General features: G+C 47.0%; 1 protein-coding gene across 1 annotated transcript in view; it reads left to right on the top strand.

Annotated features, from left to right (window-relative positions):
• Positions 1-350: 350 nt before the first annotated feature.
• The window catches only part of LOC135234713 (RNA-binding motif, single-stranded-interacting protein 2-like), a 22,979-nt gene continuing 1,884 nt past the window's right edge, over positions 351-21,445 (top strand). Inside the window, exons 1-9 of the mRNA XM_064299578.1 lie at positions 351-659; positions 13,823-13,989; positions 17,314-17,372; positions 17,616-17,707; positions 19,288-19,445; positions 19,818-19,897; positions 20,061-20,170; positions 20,896-20,942; positions 21,398-21,445. The exon at positions 21,398-21,445 is cut by the window's right edge and continues 46 nt beyond it. Of these exons, the coding sequence (XP_064155648.1) occupies positions 588-659; positions 13,823-13,989; positions 17,314-17,372; positions 17,616-17,707; positions 19,288-19,445; positions 19,818-19,897; positions 20,061-20,170; positions 20,896-20,942; positions 21,398-21,445 (833 nt within the window). The 5' untranslated portion in view covers positions 351-587. The remainder of the gene's footprint in view (positions 660-13,822; positions 13,990-17,313; positions 17,373-17,615; positions 17,708-19,287; positions 19,446-19,817; positions 19,898-20,060; positions 20,171-20,895; positions 20,943-21,397) is intronic.

Raw genomic sequence — 21,445 nt, 5'->3', positions numbered from 1 at the left:
CACATTAGCCCATTCCTTCCCTCCAGCCAGTAGCCCTATAGGCCAGTACTCTTTATTAATTATCTAAAAATAAATGTACAGCGCCTGAAGTTCCGCCTTTCCGTAGCGCTACACCGCTCAAGAGACGACTTGTAAATTGAAAAACCAAGTCGAGTAGGATGTATTCTACACACTGACTTAATCACAATATTACCAGCAAAAACTACAGTACAAATGAGATGTTTTATTCAACGAATGCGCTTAATAAATTCATTTCTGATAGGCTTAGATGCGTCATATGGGCTGTTGAGGCCAATCAGATTCGAAAGAGTTGACTTTTCGCCGAGGCAAAAAAAAAAGCCCGTTAAATGTCCTGTCTGAAGAAACGCTCTTAGTATTTACAAGAGTCCATTCAGTGAACAGAGTGCATGGCTTTGGCTGTGCGCTTTGTAAATCAGGCGTGTCTAAAGGTGCTTTTCGGCGGCGGCAGCAGCGGAGACAGCAGTACCCCAAATCGCTTTCCCATATTCCAAACCGAGTTTCCCGAGCTGACGTCAGCTGACTGCCTTGGCTGCATTCGCCACTCCGGACATAGCTAGGACTGTAAAATGCTGCTCTCCGTTCCACCAAGGACAGGAGTCAACCCATACAACGGCTATAACAGTAGAAACAGCAAAAAGGTAATGCAACCTTGCGACTCGCATCCTTCTATCGCTCATGGCCGGTAAACGGGAGCTCATTCCTGTATCTGTTGAGGCAGTACGACTGTGTGACTTTAAGCTGCAGTGTCCTTGAACGCGGAGCGTACAGAAAAGCAACTTCAGTAGCCTACTCGTAGCAGTGTATCCAGCTAGCGATCGACTGGAGACCGCAGCCGCTCACGCTACTGTACCGTTCTGTAGCCTCTGAAGCTTATACAGTAGCCTAGTATGAACATTTACATGTTGCTGTTCCATACGCTTTTATAGCCCCGTTCGGATCTTTGCGTGTTTTCGGGGTTTTCGTGTCTGTCAACAGAAAGTGACTTAAACGGAATGAAGTTGTAAAGCGAATGGTGTAAATAATATAGCTCATTAGCCTGCCGAAGGGTGGGGGTTGTGGTCGTAATGGAAGCAGAAGGAATTGTTTGCGAGCTTAAAGTAATCGATTACTAGCCCGCTTCGCACCACGAACGGCGGTGCCTTTGAAGGTGAGAAAGAATCGCGTTTTCGCAGAATACATAAGTTTGCCAAAGTTTTTTTAGTCAAGCGAATCGCCCCACCCCTAAAATATCCCATTGCGATGACGGGACACGATAATTTCTTGCCGGAATTACGAATAGGAATGGCACAGCAACGATCAGTGATGGGGAGAATTGTTCATTTTTCCTAATCAAAGACAGAAATGTTACAATTTTAACATTTGTTCGGTTGCTTACGCATTATTTAGATTAAAGGTTTCATTTTCAGCAACAATTTCAATTTGGACATAAATTCAAGCTCCACAACACACAAGGCCCTTGTTTTTTCCCCCTATTGTTTACTTTTGGGTTTTATGGTGTGTTTTGAGCGGCTTCAAAATAGCGCTGGCTTTGTTTAGCAACTTAGCTCATGGGATGAAAACACCTTAGTGCCTGGAGTTGCAGGAATAAAACTGCGTATTGATCAAAACCGTAGGCTTGTCTATGTTGTCTAGATATCTACATTCCAAAAGCTTTTTTCACATAAAAACATACACGTGCAGAGTCATCTGAGAAAACGGTTCCATTCCAAGTATTTGTGAACGTTACCGTTTTGTATAATTAACGGTAAGGCCTTTATCGTTGCCATACATTTGCTTATGCGGAACCCAAGCCATTTCAGAACTTTGATAGTTCGCAAAGTTTAACTAGCCTTATAGGCTTCTAAAAGAAATATAGGCTGCAGATTTATTTGCGGATCGAATAACTTATAAGACATTACGCAATTATGTCATGTCACAAACTAAAAAAAGCTATCTGTAATGATACGGAATAGTTGCAAACAAAATAGGCTAGGCATCTCGATTTATGTGGCGAAAGTTTTTTTTTCCTGACTAGAAAACGTAGTCTTTCATAGTCATAATTTTGGTTGAATTCGGCCGAAATGTTCCTGATTAAATTAAGACGAATACACTGTAATCAATGAATACATTTTCACTGTGAAAAACCCAAATGGCCCAATGCTTCGAAACATTAGTAAAAGTTATTTTATCCTGCTGCGCGACTGCTCGTTGACTAAACGTCCACGCTTCCCTTCAGAAAGAGTTGTTCGTCTTGGTTCTTTTGACTGATAAGGTGGCGATTAATATACCGATAGAATAATTTGAATAATTGCCTGTGGTCATCATATGGTTTCAGTTGAGACAAGGCAATGTCACTTCCCGAACGTAATGAAGCGGCGTAATGCTTAAAAAAAACATGCGATCTGCTTTTCAAATCATGACTAATATCTAGCCTATGTTTTCCCCTAAGTGTTTGGCAGCGCTGTCCTTCCCACGCACTGGGTCGTTCAATTTGTATGTTCAGTTCTGTTTTGTTTTTCCACACCGTGAATCTGATTTATAAGGCCGTGGAAATGCGATCGCAGAGATGGATAATGTCAGACGCACAGTGTGCGCTCCTTCGCGCGAACACCCGAGCGAGAAACGCGCGCATCAGGCGGCCTGCCTCGACATTCCAGGCATTCGAGGAACATGTAATTAACCGTCTACGTCACCAGCTCTTTCAGGCTACCTACAGCACAGATTAGGTTTTGTCGGACTCTTCCTATCATCTGTATCTGTGCGCGAAACCTCTCCCCTTTTGGGTGAGAATGGAAACGTGTGGTTTGTCAAAAAAAAAGGGTATGATAGCATTGGTATTTATAGGGAGGAATACACAATTGTGTAACACCCTACAACCGGAGACAGAAAGGAATCTGCCCACCCAACCCCCAACCCCCCCACCCCGCCTATAACATGATACTCCCTCTGTGTTGGCGACATAGATTACACTTGTTATTTGGGCAAAAAACGGATGTTCCCGATTAAAGGACTGTTGATGTACTGTGTGATCCACTGGCTTGCGATTCTGAAATCGGGCAGAAGTTCAGCCCAGGAAGAATCCATCTAGAAATCCACAGAGGCTGACATGTTATATTTTCTCGTAGACCTGCTTTTATTTTTGAAGTTTATTTTACTTCTAGTAGAATTCCAGACCCATATATCAGGGGTTTCAGCTGCAGTCCTTGCTGGGAGGGCTGGGAGGTGTTAAGTCCCCATTGCATTTCAGTCTGAGCTCTAATTAAATAAATTAGTTAATTAGCTTCAGGGCAACAATTTCCTTTGTTTAGCAAAATGTAAAAGGGCTTTAAAGGACTGCAGGATGGGGGCTTTGGAGGGCCTGAGGAATAAGAGGTAATTCTCTGCTTTTGTATTTGGACAACGGCTGGGCGGAGGGAGAGAGAGAATAGAGAGAGCGTGTTCAGAAGCGGATTTATGGACTCGGTGAAACGAGGGTGAGAGGACAGGCTGAAAGGGTGAGCAGGTGCGGTGAGACCAGGGTGTTACTCCACACGTGGAGCCTGAGGGCCGGTTCCTGTTCCTCGCTGGGGACCAGGGGTAGAAACGGGGTGCTTCAGCGTTGAGCTCGTAACTGCCCTCTCTCTCTCTCTCTCTCTCTCTCTCTGTCTCTGTCTCTCTCTCTCTCTCTCTCTCTGTCTCTCTGTTGCTCTGTCTCTCTGTCACTCTCTCTCTCTGTCTCTCTCCCATCGCTCGCTCAGGAGACAGAAGATGGTAGACGATTCCAGGAAAGTGAGTCGTTTCATTATGAGGGAGGTCATCTCAAAACCAGATGGGTTGTAAGCTGCAGTTTCCTATCTGGATTGGCTAATACTAACCATGCCCCCCCTCTTCAAGCCGCCTAATGTCCTCTACCAAAGAAGCGTTGTTCATTACGATCTTAGTACATAGCAGTCTGTGCCATTCCAGGTTTCACAAGAAACCAGTCCGGTTGCTGTTTGGAGCCCGGCTATTGGCATTTAGGCTCTCCTACTATTGGTGTGTACTCCATTCAGTACAGTAGCATGCTTTTAGTGGGACCTGGAATGGCTCAAACTGCTGAACATGGAAATGCTGTCCATTGCCCTGGAAAGTAATGGGCTCCTGAACCCTTGGTCCTAGTAGGCTGGTTTTTGTTGTTACTCAGCCCTGAATTGATCTGCTGGGTGGCTCGTTCTGTTAAGGCGCTGGTCTAGTGCGTGGATGGACCTCAGAAGCTGGTACTGAATCCAGCCTGTACCACTGCGGACTGTGGTTGACAACTCCCACAGTTGGTGCTATTGTTGCCCAGTGATGGGAGTGCTTCTGTCGGCTGGGATGGCAGTGTGTTGTCGTGCGCCACTGACCTGCCTACTTGCAGACAGCGGTGAGGTAAGAAGCCGCAGCTGACCTCACGTCCTTTGGAGGAGAGCTCAAGCTTGTCCTTGCCCTCCCAAGTCAGTCGGTGATGAATATGATCTGAGGATTCCAAACTGGGGAGAAAAAGGGGGGAAAGCATAAAGAAAGGCAATGGATTGCAAAGGTCACTCACCTCACCTGGCTTGGGTCTTAATTGGCTTGTTGATTTCAAAATGAGAACAGAGTCAAGAGCCAGTGGTTTGGGACCCTTTTCGTAAGGGATGACAAGTATCAGTAATACTTTTATGCTATTGCTCCGGCGCTGTAATGTCACGGTAATATTGGTGAGATCAGGGCCCCCTTGTAAAGAATCACACACAGAAGCACAAGCAGCAGTGGCCCCTGGGTGTGCGCCTTCATTTCTAAGCTTCGAAGACACACCCACAACAAAAAAAGACAGCAGATAGGTCATCCTCCTTATGTATTTTTTTCTTTTTTTTTTGCTTCATTTTGACAAAGGGGAAGCAGAGAGGCAACAGTGGGGGTCACAATACAGATAGCGTCATGGCGGGGAATCCCCCTCCTGTCGCCTGAGGGGGTTCGTATTTGGGTTGGAAGTCAGCTCGCCTACGGACTGGGGCCACACGGTCTCCCGGGAAACCAGCTTTAAACAGTGTTTGAGCGCAGTGATTTTTGGGCCAAGCGCAGGCCGTACCCACAATTCCCTGTCAGTCAGAAGCGGGAGAACCGGTTCGGAGGCGTCTCGACAGCAGGCTGATGTTCACCCGATGACGGAAACCCTGACAGATTGGCTTTAAACGTGTGTTACCCACAAACGAGGACCCGCGTGCAAACACCCCCCCACCCCCCACCCCCCGAGAGTGGGCTTGTGCTTAAAGCCAGGTTACAAGCTGGGACAAGGGGCCTGTCCCGTAACTGTATCCAGCTCAGACTATCTCCATGGAGGATCACAGTATTCGGTTATTCAAACGCTCTGCTGTAAGGTCACTAGCTCTCATTGCATTTTTGAATTGGATGTGGTTATGTCTTGTGAATTAACAAAAGGATGAAAATAAAATTTATCATGTGTCATAAAATTTTTTTTTTTTCTCATTCTAATTTCTTCTGCATCAATATTCATGAAGGTGAGCCCAATAACCCTGCATGCAACAACAGATAATTGATATTATTAATTTGTTTTGCCCTCAAGTGTGAGTTTTTATAGATGAGTGAGTCATTATTTTACACAAAAGGAACTGCAGTGTCTCACAGTGGTTGAACTTCGGCAGGGGAGAAGGGGTTTCACAGTCTCCGGGTTCAGTTCTTGGTTTCTGTGTCATCAGTTTCCCTCCCTCTCAGGAGTCAGTACTGGTGCAGTCAGGAGTGGGTACTGGTGCAGTCAGGAGTCAGTACTGGTGCAGTCAGGAGTGGGTACTGGTGCAGTCAGGAGTGGGTACTGGTGCAGTCAGGAGTCAGTACTGGTGCAGTCAGGAGTCAGTACTGGTGCAGTCAGGATTCTGTACTGGTGCAGTCAGGAGTGGGTACTGGCGCAGTCAGGATTCTGTACTGGTGCAGTCAGGAGTGGGTACTGGTGCAGTCAGGAGTCAGTACTGGTGCAGTCAGGAGTGGGTACTGGTGCAGTCAGGAGTCAGTACTGGTGCAGTCAGGAGTCAGTACTGGTGTGGTCAGGAGTTGGTACTGGTGCGGTCAGGAGTCGGTACTGGTGCAGTCAGGATTCTGTAATGGTGCGGTCAGGAGTGAGTACTGGTGCAGTGAGGAGTCAGTACTGGTGTGGTCAGGAGTCGGTACTGGTGCAGTCAGGATTCTGTACTGGTGCGGTCAGGATTCTGTACTGGTGTGGTCAGGAGTGGGTATTGGTGCAGTCAGGAGTGGGTACTGGTGCAGTCAGGAGTGGGTACTGCTGGCTGCAGTGAGGAGTGGGTACTGGTGTGACTGGGAGTCAGTACTGGTGCAGTCAGGAGTAGGTGCTGGCATGGTTGGAGCTGTGGGAGTGCATCCATGCACAAGAACACAGCACTGGTTTTTACTGGTCAGTGGTAAGCAACATGTTAGGCAGCTGCCATGGAGTCTCCTGGCTTGGTTTCAACCCACAAGTATTCTCAGAACCACCTTAAGGCCTTCCCCAAGGTCTTAGGCTGCAGGTTTCTGGCACTGTAGATTATATGGTGTATTCATGCATTAAAAATACTATAAAAATGTTGATGAATTAATGAAAACCTTACATAAATAAACACGGAAAGCGCTAACCTACTCCTTCATTGCCCCCCTCCCCACCCCTGCCTCTCCGCCTGGGCCCGGCTCGAATTGCAGGGATTAATGCCTTGGAATTCCTGGAATTCTGGCCTCAAACAATTGGCTCATGACCGAGGGGCGTGTTTGATTTTTGGGAAGTAGAGTAGTTGGAGTTGGGAGGGGGGATGGTAGTGAAAAGTGTTTCACTTACACAGTTGGGGGGGGAGTAAAACCCCACATTTAGACCTCCAGCTCTACGCTGGGAGGAGGGAAGTGTGGGGAGAGGAGAATTCTTGTTATTAATAAAACTCTGCTTTCCAGGAACCCCTCCCCCCACGTTTCCTTTCCCCTCCTCCATTCCTCCTTTTCTCTTTCTGTGAAACTCCTGCCTTTCCTCAATCTCTGAAATGTCTGTGCAGATGTTTTCTCGGTAAAGACAGAGGCGTGGGTAGTGTTCTAGGGGAGAGGTAAAGATGGAGGGGTGGATAGTGTTCTAGGGGAGAGGTAAAGACAGAGGGGTGGATAGTGTTCTGGGGAGAGGTAAAGATGGAGTGGTGGATAGTGTTCTGGGGAGAGGTAAAGACGGAGGGGTGGATAGTGTTCTGGGGAGAGGTAAAGATGGAGCGGTGGATAGTGTTCTAGGGGAGAGGTAAAGATGGAGGGGTGGATAGTGTTCTAGGGGAGAGGTAAAGACGGAGGAGTGGATAGTGTTCTGGGGAGAGGTAAAGATGGAGGGGTGGATAGTGTTCTAGGGGAGAGGTAAAGACGGAGGGGTGGATAGTGTTCTAGGGGAGAGGTAAAGACGGAGGGGTGGATAGTGTTCTAGGGGAGAGGTAAAGACGGAGGGGTGGATAGTGTTCTAGGGGAGAGGTAAAGACGGAGGGGTGGATAGTGTTCTAGGGGAGATGTAAAGATGGAGCGGTGGATAGTGTTCTGGGGAGAGGTAAAGATGGAGCGGTGGATAGTGTTCTAGGGGAGAGGTAAAGATGGAGGGGTGGATAGTGTTCTGGGGAGAGGTAAAGATGGAGGGGTGGATAGTGTTCTAGGGGAGAGGTAAAGACAGAGGGGTGGATAGTGTTCTGGGGAGAGGTAAAGATGGAGCGGTGGATAGTGTTCTGGGGAGAGGTAAAGACAGGGGGGTGGATAGTGTTCTGGGGAGAGGTAAAGATGGAGGGGTGGATAGTGTTCTAGGGGAGAGGTAAAGATGGAAGGGTGGATAGTGTTCTAGGGGAGAGGTAAAGACGGAGGGGTGGATAGTGTTCTGGGTAGAGGTAAATACGGAGGTGTGGATAGTGTTCTGGGTAGAGGTAAATACGGAGGGGTGGATAGTGTTCTGGGGAGAGGTAAAGACGGAGGGGTGGATAGTGTTCTGGGGAGAGGTAAAGATGGAGCAGTGGATAGTGTTCTGGGGAGAGGTAAAGACGGAGGGGTGGATAGTGTTCTAGGGGAGAGGTAAAGACGGAGGGGTGGATAGTGTTCTAGAGGAGAGGTAAAGATGGAGCGGTGGATAGTGTTCTAGGGGAGAGGTGAGAAAAGGTGAATCTGCGATTGCAAACCGGGGGTGGATTGTGAGTTTGGATGGGCGGATAAGGGTGCGATCGTGGTCTTAAAGTGCCCCAGAAGTTGGACCAGTCCATCAGGCACGTGTTGGAATTGCTAGATTTGCGCATCTTGAAGACGACAGTGCTAATCATGGCTGAACAGCAGCTAGTGTGTGAGCTGGGAGAACAGAGAAGCGGGCCCCATCAAGTGCAACAGTTTGCCAAGTCTTGCAAAAGCAATAAACCATGTGGAGGCGGTAGTGTCATGGCTGAGGCATGTGAGGTTGCTTCTGGAAGAGGCTCACTCATCTTTACTGATGATGTAATGGAGGATGGCAGCAGTAAGATGAATTTGGAAGTGCGCTGACTGATTTTGTTTGCCTACGTACAAATAAATTCCTCCAACCTCATTGGAGGAGACAATGGCCTGCAGCAAGACAATGACCTCAAACATACTGCCTATGAAACCAAAGCATTCGTCAAGTTTTGTACTGTCCATTTCAGTCAACTGATTCAAAGTGAGCATGGAGCATGCATTTCCCTTGCTGAAGACTGAAGAAGGAAAACCCTTGAAACAAAGATCAGCTGCAAGCAGCTGCAGTGAAGGCCTGGAAAGCCATTTCCAAAGAAAACAGCAAACATTTGCTGATGTCAGTGGGTCTTAAACGTAATGCAGTTATTGACTTAATTGCTTTGATTTCTTTGTAAGGTCATCCAACTTAATTTTGCACAGCTGAAAATGGGGGGGGGGGGGGAGTGAATATAAACATATCTAAATATGAAATAAAAGCTGATTGTCTGTACTGTCACATTCAATTTTTATTCTCAAATCCAAATGTATATAGTAAAGATGACTAATTTCACTCTTATCCTCAACATAGATTTGGAGGGCACTGTATGTGTGTGTGTGTGTTTGTGTGTGGGTGTTGTGTGTGGTGTGTGTGTGTGTGTGTGTGTGTGTGTGTGTGTGTGTGTGTGTGTGTGCGTGCTCAGGATGTGTGTACAGTGTGTTTACATGCTGCGTTTCCCATGAGTTCTCTCCGGTACATTGTCCTGGTCTCACCTGTCTTTTTACCCCTCTGGGTTCCTACACCTGCTGTCTCTGTCACATCATCATTCAGCCCCTCCCCCTTCCCCCCCCCAGGTCTCTGCTGTACACCTGGCTGTGCGTCAGGGTGGATTATCTGTGAGCACTGGCAGGCGTGTTATATAAACGTGATGCAGAGCCGTTCCTCTTCTACCTCTACTTATATCTTAATCTTAATCTACCTGTGTCCGTACCTATATCTATATGTTCCTGTACCTGTGTATCTGTTTCTGTAGCTCTGCTTACATGTTCCTGTACCTCTGTTTACCTGTTTCTGTGCCTACACAGAACACCACTCATACTCTTAGCAAGGGTTTGCACACAGTAAAGGCATATTCACACATCACGCACAATAATGCACATAATCTGCCTGCATGCTCTGTCTGTAAGGGTGTTACCGCTAGGGGTGATGTGTTTATACGAGCAAACAAGTACTCGCCAGCAGATCATATTTAAATTTATGATATATTCTAAAATCATAAATTGCTTAGTAAGGGTAAGTGCGAAGCAACTGTGTGTTTGGGCCTATTGCGTCCTCTAATGTTTGTCACAGTGGAATTTTTATGTTGGAATTATTTTGGGCTAGCCTATGCCTTTGATGCTTGTCAGGATCCATACAATGGCAAATCGGAGGAAATGGAGAAGCCGTATGTTTTCTCCAGTGTGCACTGTGCGTTTGGGTTCTTAATTGTCGCCGTCATGCTTTTTAAATTGTTTTGGTTTAGAACCACTGTCAAGTGTAACGAATGGTTAACTTCATTTAGTGGCCATAAGTCACTCAGGCCATAAGTTTTAAGATGTAGCCTAGCTTCATCTATTTCCATCTCTTGGTTTCCCAGCATGGCTAAATAAAGCATTTATCTTAATTATTTATTAATGTCTGTAGCCTATCATTCTACTAAAGCCTGAAGATTTTTGGAAGGGGGATGGATAGCTGTCTGGTGCTTATTCACTTTTAATCAGTGTTCAGTTCTAATGGGATTCACATGAAATGAGTGTAGATTTTTCAATATTATTGAAATGACTTGCTTGAGTACATGAAAAAAATATGCTTGTAATCTTTTAGGGAAAATTGGCCTCACCAAGCTTCCATGCCAGCAGCTTTAAAATAAAAAAAAATAGGAACAAAAACCGGACAGCTTGTGCATGATCACGAGGAGGCTGTTTGTTTGCGAGGCGTGAGTTAAAGGTCAGTTCACAGTTCATTGTGCTGCCTTGCTATAAGTGTCAGCAGAAACACAGTGACACAGTGAACACGGTTCCTGAAATCACTTTGGACGCCTTACAAACGCGAAGGCTCGCCCGCTGTTTTCTTAAGCTGCAGTGAAAGGGCTCATGAGGTGCTGCTGGTGCCAGGGGAAGAGCCTGTGGCTTTTGTAGGAGAGCCGCAGTCTGTGGGGGTCCCAGCCGGCGATGGGGAACGTGTCTGGGCTGGAATGTTGTGCCCTCCTTATCATACAGGAATGTGCTGTGTGTGAGGCTGACTTCAGGCAGCCCGGTATTCCAAACTGCAGCCTCCCACAGCAAACTGGGGACAGACTTACTCTGGCAGTGCCGCTGGTTCAGGACCTAAAGAAGCCATGTTTCTGCACGCTGGACACGCATGCCTTCACACGGCGATCCTCACCTTTGCCTGAGCACCATCCTCACCTTTACCTGAGCACCATCCTCGCCTTTACCTGAGCACCATCCTCGCCTTTACCTGAGCACCATCCTCACCATTACCTGATCACCATTCTTACCTTTACCTGAGCACCATCCTCACTTTTACCTGAGCACCATCCTCATCTTTACCTGAGCACAATCCTCATCTATACTTGTTCACAATCCTCATCCTTACCTGAGCATCATCCTCACCTTTACCTGAACACAATCCTCACTTTTACCTGAGCACTAATCTTACCTGCAAACCTCACCTTTACCTGAGAATGAACGTCAGAATTAGTGCACAAATATTTATTTTTAATAATCTGTTTGAATAACAGCTTGAAAAATTTCTAAGCCAAGTAAACTATGCTTTGTGTGTCTGTGTTGATGAGGGATTGCAGTGGATGCAAAAATGTGCACGAGGGAGGAAGAGGAAGAAGGAGAGGCAGGGGCTTTTTGCTGAATAGACAAAAAATCCCGCTTTGACGCAAGTCTTTTAGGAAATGGCGGAGTCAAGATTATGGCTAAAAAAGAAGTCTTCTCAAGCAGAGACTCAGGGGATAGCATGTGGCCTGACAGATCTAAAGGAGCGGTTCACTTACTGGAGTTTTTATATTAGTTCAGTTTTAGTGGATGTTCTGGATTGGCCTGGACTGTTTTTGTGTGATATGAAGGATATTGTAGATTTAGAAGTTTCTTATGATCTGCTGTTTTTATAACGGCTGGTATGGGGGCTTTTTGGACTTTGTGGTTTGAAGCAAGAACATAAACTTTAAATAACCCCAGAGCAGTTTGTACAACCATTTGTTCACATTTATGTACATAAATACCCAGTTATATATCATGTTGGTGCTTTTCTTAAGTGCTACAATCTCAGGCTGTATCATAGGAAATAGTTCCATCCAAAAACAATATTAAGCAAAACAACAAGTGCCTTTTAGCTCCTGATCCTTGTATGTCTGTTTTTTTTTGTTTTTTTTTTGGTATGTTTTTAATATGAAACTTTTACTTTTCTGCTGCCATCTTTACCAGGACTCCCTGGCAGAAGAGATATTGTATCTCAGTGGGACCTTCCTGGTTAAATAAAGGATAATAAATAAATAAAATAAATATTGAAGAGTAATCAGGTAATATACACATGCGATAGGCTTAATGTCACTGTACAGGGTGCTTTGGAGTGTAATTTCTTGCATTAAACCGCAAAAACCCTGAATGCCCCTTTACTTCCATTCTAGAGCCAGCAGGTCCTTCTAAACTTAAACTTGTGAAGAATTCTTTGTTTGTTTCTTTGTTGTATATAAAAACCCAGTAAAATGAATACACAAAAACTAAAATACTATTTTGAAAAAACGTCTGTGAACTATCACCTCAAAAAAAGGGAGAAGATCAGGGATGATGAGGCGATGACTTTTGAGCTATTTGAGTGTGAATGATGTCACTCGCTGGAAATATCCGAAAGCAGAAGTGAAAGAAGTCTGGGTCGCCTCGCTGTGCTGGGCGACCCTGCAGGAAGACGGAGCCGGGTTAGCGCGAAGGGTTAGCGTCGTCTCCTGCCACGGCGCGCCAGTTAGCCTCACCTTCACCGCGCTCTGAAGAGCTGCTGTTAAACATGGCCGCTGCAGCTGCATCCCACCTCACAGAGAAGAGGAAAAACCCTTAAAAAAAACTCTGTAGTGTAGCGCTGGAAAGCCTGGAGAGCCACACAAATGAAACCGGCCTGCAGAAATGAACAAGAACGGCAAAGCCGTGAACCTGGCAGTGTCTTAACCCTTTGAAGAGCAGGTCTTTTGGAATGAAAGTCAGTGTTCTAAAACTCCATTGCATTCAGTTACCAGAAGTGATTGTTACATCAGCATTAGAATGTTTAGTTAAGAACATTCTTAAGCCTCGCTACTTGTCCGCTGCAGCTGGTGAGGAGAGAAGATGGAGGATTGGCTGTGAGAGCAGTGGAGGATGTGTGTCTGTCTGACACACAGCATTTCCCACCATTCTTGCTACTCTTATTTCTTAACCTGTTATTTAACTTCCAGTGGGAGTTATAGGGCTTCCGGTGGTTCATCCTGCTAAGGTGCTGGGCACCAGTGCGGACACGCCCTGTGACCGGGTATCACATCCTTCCCCAGTATTGGTTGTGTCTGGTAGTGAGGGAAGGGGGCGGGCTTAGGTTGATGGGTCTTGTTGGGTGTCTGCACTTGCGTGACTGCACAGCTCAGCTGGGGGACTGAAGAGTGACTGCGCAGCTCAGCTGGGGGACTGAAGAGTGACTGCACAGCTCAGCTGGGGGACTGCAGAGTGACTGCGCAGCTCAGCTGGGGGACTGCAGAGTGACTGCGCAGCTCAGCTGGGGGACTGCAGAGTGACTGCGCAGCTCAGCTGGGGGACTGCAGAGTGACTGCGCAGCTCAGCTGGGGGACTGCAGAGTGACTGCGCAGCTCAGCTGGTGGACTGCAGAGTGACTGCGCAGCTCAGCTGGGGGACTGCAGAGTGACTGCGCAGCTCAGATGGGGGACTGCAGAGTGACTGCGCAGCTCAGCTGGGGGAAACATACAGATCACGGCCTCTTATTAAAAATGAGCTGAGGTGGAAAGGGCAGACTAGAGGAACCATTTAAAACTGAAATGTGCTCTTCAGGTGAAAAGGACTAAGTCTCTTTTACAAAGGGCCTGGCTGTATGAGAGAAGAGGAGAAGTTTAAAAAGAGGGGCGGTTATATATCCACCTGGTGACAGACGGGCTATAATTGGTCAGACGTCCGGTTCCTGTGTGCAAGTCTGTTCACAAAAAGGTCTTAATCGCACAGACCTGAGTTTTGTCTACCATGTCTGGGGGAGAAATAACAGGGTTGGATTGTTTAAAATTGTTTTCGGAGAGCTTTAGAATATTCAAATATCAGATGAATACCAAATCCTAAACTTCCGGTTTTCCTTTTTTTGCCCCTGCAGCAGGCCTATGTGTCTTCCCACCAGCAGATGGCGCTGCCCAGTCCCAATACCAACAGCAGCAGCAACAGCAGCAACGGGGGAGGGGAACAGCTGAGTAGAACCAACCTGTACATCCGTGGTCTTCACCCGGGGACCACAGACCAGGACCTGGTCAAGCTATGTCAGCCGTGAGTGACGTGGCTCTCTTCTCTAACTTGCTATTTCTTGACTGATATATTTAAATGGGTTCTTTCCTCTTTTTTGATTGGCGCACACCATGTTAGCCAATGGGATCTCTCTTGCCTTTGTGGAGATGCATTTGTGAAGCTGTTACCGCCTTAAAGCTTAGAAGTGGGTCCATGTGCTAAAAAAAATGACATCTTTGCCCGGTCAAAAAATGTGCTTATATTCCCGGTTGCCTATTTGTTGGTGAATCAAAGACCTTTCTAGCTTTTTGCTTAGATGGATTTATATATAAACAGCTGTATTTACATTGTGCAGACAATAGGGGATGTGCCATAAGTTTGTATTTCTACTGTAGATCACTGGTGGAATGCTTGTGGTGCTCGAACTGAGGTAATGTATGCATGGAAGTTTTGAGTCATCAGAAAACCAGCGGGGGTTTCACACACCCAATCAGAGAGCAGAATGCGTTCCTCAGGACATTATGCTGGGCTCCGGGGGGTTATGGAGGTTGGGGGGGTGGGGGGGTGGCTCTTGCAGGTTTATCTCTGCCAGGCTCGTGGTTATCATGAGATGCCAAATGCCAGTGAGTGAGGTCAAATACAGAGGTGTGTACAGAACATGGGTACACAAACTGAGCATGTGGGGCTACAGTGGTGGAGGGAGAGGTCAGTGTAAAACTGAAAAGGATCTGCTAAAAACATGTGAAAAACCTGTGAGAGTCAAGGAAGGAAGACAGGGGAGAGAGGGAAAGGAGGAGTTCAGAGAGGTGGAGCTAAAGGAGCGTAGAGAGGGAGGGAAGGAGCGAGGAGAGGGGAAAAGAGGCTGGGAGGGGCCCAGGAAAGGGGAGGAAAGGCCAAAAGGGGGGGGGGGGGGGCACTTGTCCTGATCTGACCCCTCTTCCTGCAGGCTGGAAATACACAGCTGCTTCTACACAGCAGTACTACTGCTCTCAAACCCTCAATATTACTGCACTCACATCCTCAATAGTACTGCACTCACATCCTCAATATATCTGCACTCACATCCTTAATATTACTGCACTCACATCCTCGATATTACTGCACTCACATCCTCAATAGTACTGCACTCACATCCTCAATAGTACTGCACTCACATCCTCAATATTACTGCACTCACATCCTCAATATTACTGCACTCACATCCTCGATATTACTGCACTCACATCCTCGATAGTACTGCACTCACATCCTCAATATTACTGCACTCACATCCTCAATATTACTACACTCACATCCTCAATATTGCTACTCTCACATCCCTAGTATCACATCCTCAATATTGCTACTCTGACATACCCAATATTCCTATGCTCTTATCTTCAATATCATTACACTCACGTTCTCAATGTTAATACACTCACATACTATTAATCTACTCACGGCCCTAAAATTGTTATTCACAGTATTAATTCTCTCAGATACTCAGTAACACACACCATACAGTCTGTCCATATAGACCTCACACATGCACACACAGAATACACTGAATGCTTTGAATTCTTGTCTGTACTGTTTATAACTTTGGAGATAATGGGGTTTATTTAAGTCAGGGGGGGATTCTTACAAAAAACCCTGGATTTTAAGTGGGGTTTAAGGGGTTCACCTGAATTTGTTCAGTAAAGAACATTGTCTGGATAAGAGTGTCTGTTAAATGCATGCAGTGTAATGAAATGCGTAGGTTCACGCACAGCATTCACAGACACCGGTCCTTATATTCCCGTTTCTCTTTTATAAATCGAGCTGCTCCAGCCTGGTCTTGTTTTTCAGGAATGATTCATTGTTGAAAGCATTTCTTTGTGTGTATATGAACCGTAACTCACACTTCCTGAGCTGAGCCGCAAGGATTTGGGCTCTGGGGGGCGAGGGGGGGGTTCTGGATTTTGGAATGGTGTGCAATCTGTGTGACGAGGAGTAATTAGCCGTAATCTGACGGAGAGCCAGACGGAGCCTGATAATATTGCAGGTGTTCAAGAGCCTTGCCATGAACCGTACTATACACCTGTGTGTGTGTGTCTGTGTGTGTGTGTGCGTGCGTGCGTGTAGGTGTGTGTGTGCGTGTGTGTAGGTGTGTGTGTGGAAAACCCAAGCCAAGCCAGACTTTCCAAAAGCTTGGCACTGCCCATGCACTCTCTCTATTTCTCCCTCTCTCACACACACCAACCCATTTCCTTCTACAGGTAATAAAATGAGGCTTTTTAAAGCCTGTTTCCAGACAGCGTCTCTGGAACTTTCTGAGCCCCCCTGTCTGTACCCGCCCCCTCTCACACTGCTCCTCCTCCCCCTTCGCTGTGTCCCCCTCGCTCACCTGTTTGTACCTGTCCTCGTCCCTCCTGTGGGTGGAGCTGGGGGCCTCATGCGGTGGATGCCTTGTGATGTCATTACCAAGGAAGTAGCTGATTGGCCGCACTCTTTGATGCTGAAGTTGCACGCCTTTGTCTAGAACAGGGAAGCTGATCAGGGCTCCTTCAGGTAATAGCGGTGGCCTTGGAATTGCTTTTCCTTGGTGGCATCAGCTGAAATTCACCAAGGAAATTAAAAGCGATGCTGAGTTTATTTGTTTTCCGTCGGTCCTGTAAAGTAAGGGGGCTGGAACCTATCCCAGCCTGCATTGGACAAGAGGCAGGAATACACACAGGGACAGGTCGCCAATCCATCGCAACTCCACAGAGAAAGGCTCTGGCTGGGATGTGAACTCTTCTTCTTCTTCTTCTTGTTGTCTTTGTGGCCTCTGGGTAAAATGCACTTTAACTTCAAACTTAAATTTACCAGCGTCTGGGACTGCCCAGGTAAATATGTGATAACAGAGATGGTCTTAATGTTAGAAAATCACTGGTGCCGTTCCCTAATCGATATGTCTGAATGCCAGTAACAGGGTGGATGTTTACAAGCATCCCTGAGGAAATGTATCGGTGTGGCTCGGCTCTACTCCTGATTGGCTGGAAGCAGGCCATGGGGGCGGAGCCATAGTGATGGACAGAGAGAACAATCAGGTTACACTGCAGGCAAAGCCAGGAGACTGGCCTTTGAAAAGTGCAATGAAGCACAGTATTTGGAAGGGTTCTGTATTCTGTATCTTCCCCCACACACTGTTTATCCCCGCCTCTCTTCCTCCACACACTGTTGAACTCCGCCTCTCTTCCCCCACACTCTGTTTAACCCCGCCCCTCCCCCCCCCCTCCACACACTGTTTAATTCTGCCTCTCTTCCACATTCAACACGTAACCCCACACCTCCTCCCAATGCACCGTTTAACCCCGCCCTCCTTGTTATTTTTAAACATTTTAGCTGATGCGTGTGTTTTTACAGATACGGCAAAATCGTGTCCACCAAGGCCATCCTGGACAAGGCCACCAACAAGTGCAAAGGTCAGTGGCATGCTATGGGGGTGTGAGGACAGGGTGCTGAAACGCTGCATGCCGTGTGCCCAGTGTGTGCACTATGAGCCCTGCATCTCTGGGGTCAGCTGGTGTGACGTGATGTAACCGCCCTGTCATAACTACACTGCCTGACCAAACATCGGGCCCCTAACACGGTGTGTGTTTAGTCGGGGTGCAGAAAAGTCCCCTGCAGGGTATAGGGAGTAACTGAGCCCCCTGTGTCCCCTGCAGGGTATGGTTTTGTCGACTTTGACAGTCCTTCTGCTGCGCAGAAGGCAGTGACCGCACTGAAGACCAGTGGAGTCCAGGCCCAGATGGCCAAGGTGAGAGCTGAACTCGTTTTGACGCTCCGCCTGTGTGCTGTGTTGGATGTAATTCGCCATTCGGTTGTTCTCAGCCATAGGAAGCTTCAAAGCGCTCGACTAACATAGCCTGGAGATGAGACGGAGCAGGAACTTGGGAGGGGGGGCACGGGGGGGTAGCCATTTGAGGTCTGAATGTGTGGGTCTGTGTGTGTATGTGTGTGCGAGTGTGTCAACAGGGGTGGCCTGGCATTCTTCATATGATTCTGTACCTTAAATTGTACGAAATACCTACAGGCGCTAGCTGCACATGGATCCAAGAACCTAAAATAAACTTTAAAACAACCAAGAAATGGTTAACTGACCATAGAATGCTTGTTTTGTCATGTCAATCTCAGTTTCCAGACCTGAACCTGATCAGAAATTGCAAGCATGCGTGCACCCACGCACACACGCGCACACACACACACACACACACACACACAGGATGTGCTTGTCCCCCTGTGCAGGGAGGAGTGTTTGTGGAGAGGAAAGGTATTCCCTGGGGGGGGTTCAGCTGAAACACAGCCGCACTGCACTTCTCTCTCTATCCCTCCCTTTCTCTCTCTCTCCCTTTCTCATTCTCCCTCCATTTCTTCCCTGCTCTCTCCCTCTCAAATTCAAGTTCAGATTCAAAATACTTTATTGCCATGACATCCTCTGGTGCAAAAGCACAGAAAATAACATATACAATTGAACGCATAAACACAGATCTACTGCGTACAAATATACCCAGTACCCAGATAAATATGTCCCTCTGTTTGTGAAAAGCTATAATATAATTTGCTGCTAGCATAATACATTTTCTGTGTCCCCCCCCCCCCCAACTCTCTCTCCCTGTCTCCCTCTCTCTCCCTGTCCCCCTCTCTCTCTCTGTCTGACGGTGTACCTGGTCTTCTCTCTAGCTGCAGGCAGCCAGTCAGTCGCGTGGTTTTGATTTTATGTTAAAATAGGGAACGAAGCAGATTCCTTTATATCACCATAAGATCTTTAAAGTGACATTTCACATTTCTTACCTAACTGAAATATTTCGTTTTTTATTGTTTTCTAAAGAAGAATTTAGGGGAATCTAATGTCAATTCAGTCACTACTCCATAAACCCAAATAAGTAGGAATCCATTTTGTTTTCCAAAAAAAAAAAAAAACTATTAAGGGAACCTTCCCTTATATTTTAACAGAAATGTTTTCTTTCTTAAAGCCAAAATACCCCTAGCGGTTGGTAACAATCAAATACCCTGACAGCCTCCCAACACCCCCCACCCAGCAACAGGATCAAGCCCTGCAAAACCTGCACATCTCCACCTGCTGTCCTGTTCCACTCTGAAAAACACACAATTATTTGTCATTAACATATGAAAAAATGTTTTTTATTTTTTATTTTTTAATTTACACTTAATACCCCCCCCCTTCTGAAGTTCCCAACTAAGTCAGAAGTCCACTTTGTTAGCCATAACAGTTAAAATGCCATTAGGGCATTACTCCAAGGCACAACACACATCACAGCATACAACCAACAAACTGCAAACAGCCCTCATCCCTCCCCCACCCTTCTTGTGTCCCAGCAACAGGAGCAGGACCCCACGAACCTGTACATCTCCAACCTGCCGCTCTCCATGGACGAGCACGAGCTGGAGGCCATGCTGAAGCCCTTCAGCCAGGTCATCTCCACGCGCGTTCTGCGGGACAGCAATGGGAGCAGCCGCGGCGTGGGATTTGCCAGGTAACCCCCCCCCCCCCCCGCACTCTGCTGCCCCCGGTGGAGGTGCTCGCAATAGCATCACATGGAGATTGGTGGTGGGAGTTGGTGGATGGATAGAATCCTTGTGAACATGAAGATTTCAAAAGTGGGAAAATGCAAGTGTCCTTTCTTCATCTAGGTGATTGAACACTTAGGACTCACCCTAAGCTTTTTAATGTTCAAATTTGGACAATTTCACACATGTATGGTTATTGTGTGGTGTGAACACTGGAAGGACGGTTGTTATGGTCGTGACCCAAGTCTGTGATTCTAAGCTCTTAAACTGAAATCCACTGAACCCACTTTATGATGTCACAGAGTTATAACAGCCCCCCAAATGAACTTCCTTCACAGGATGGAATCCACAGAGAAGTGTGAAGCCATAATTCAGCATTTTAATGGCAAATACATCAAGACTCCGCCCGGAGTACCAGGCAAGACACTTTTACAAAAAAATTTCAATTGTAACTGTACCCGTGTTTTCTTGTGTCTGCGCTAACTCCCTAGCCGGATGGTTTCAATCCAGCCGATGTGAGATCAGTCGTTCCTATTGGCCGACTCTGGGTTCTGTGTGTGACGCGCACGTGTCTTCCGCAGTGCCCTCGGAACCCTTGCTGTGCAAGTTTGCGGACGGGGGGCAGAAGAAGCGGCTGAACCCGGGGAAGTACCTGCAGAACGGCAGACCCTGGACCAGGGACGGGGACACGGTCAGTCAGTCAGACGCGCGCAGGGCTGCGTGGCCCCCCCGATTGGCTCTCAGCAGTTTGGTCTTTGTGACCTCACAGTTTGGTCGAGTGGCCAGAGCTCAGCTTTGTTAATGGCAGTGCCTGAGTAGGGGAACATTTTATGACACAGACCTGTGGTTGCAGACCTTTGCATCTCTTCACTGTACTTCACTAGTGACTCTCACTGTACAGATTATTTTATTTTTCCCAAAATGGGAAAAGAAGACTAGGATGTCAGTTGAATTCAACGCCGTTGTTTTCAGGGTTTCGGTTTATTTCAATTAGCTTTAGCTCAGCAGTCGCTGAAATTAATTCAACATTTTTGTGAGGAATATTGCCCTTGTACTGAACTTTTACTGGAATGTGTTGCCCTTGAACCATTTCACGTGTTTTAATTTGCTGAAATGAATAATATTTTTTTAAATGAGCGGCACGTTTCACAGATTAAAATGAACAATCAGTTCTGGAATGTTTTTCATGGCTAGCTTTCATGTCCAATAGTCATAGTTATCGGGCGTTTTCTGAAAGTAAGTGAGGAGATATGAATCTCTGGGTTTGAGACCAGTGTGCTACAGCAGCTCGACACACTGCAGCCCTTTCTAATGACTGACAGTGTGCTGCCAGGCAGTGTGTGCAGACGAAAGCCTTATCAGCGATCTGTGTGTGTGTGTGTGTGTGCGCGCCTGTGTGTGCGTGTGTGTTCACAGGGAGGTGTGACCCTAACCTATGACCCCACAGCGGCCCTGCAAAACGGGTGAGTCCTTGTGCTGGCGAGATAAAAATCACAGAAACACAGTGTAACGACAGACTGGCGCTACGCTAACGTAACTGGTGAAGACTGGTGTGTGGGGGGGGGGGGGGGGGCTTTGGGGGTAACCCTCAGGGGAGGGGCTCAGTGGGACTGCATGCTAATTAGCATCATAAGCCAGCCTTTGTCTGGGTTTTTGAGCCGCCGTGCTCTGAACATCTGCAGGAATTTTTTATTTTTTTTTTTAAACGCTAAAAATACATTCTGGGGACCAGCCAGGTACATACTCATATTCATCACTGCAGAGCGAACAGCTGTTCATTTAAAGGACAAAAGCACGATTCTCTTATGATGCGTGTACTCATCTGTGCACGTGTGTGTATGCGTGCGTGTGCGTGTGTGTGCGTGTGTGTGCGTGCGTGTGCGTGCGTGTGCGTGCGTGCGTGTGTGTGCGTGTGTAGGTTTTACTCCTCTCCGTACAGTATCACCCCTAACCGGATGATCGCTCA

This window comes from Anguilla rostrata, chromosome 11 (genome assembly GCF_018555375.3).
Source record: "Anguilla rostrata isolate EN2019 chromosome 11, ASM1855537v3, whole genome shotgun sequence".
NCBI lineage: Eukaryota > Metazoa > Chordata > Actinopteri > Anguilliformes > Anguillidae > Anguilla > Anguilla rostrata.
The sequence above is the reverse complement of the archived record's forward strand: the minus strand, read 5'-3'. Positions and strand labels throughout refer to the sequence as shown.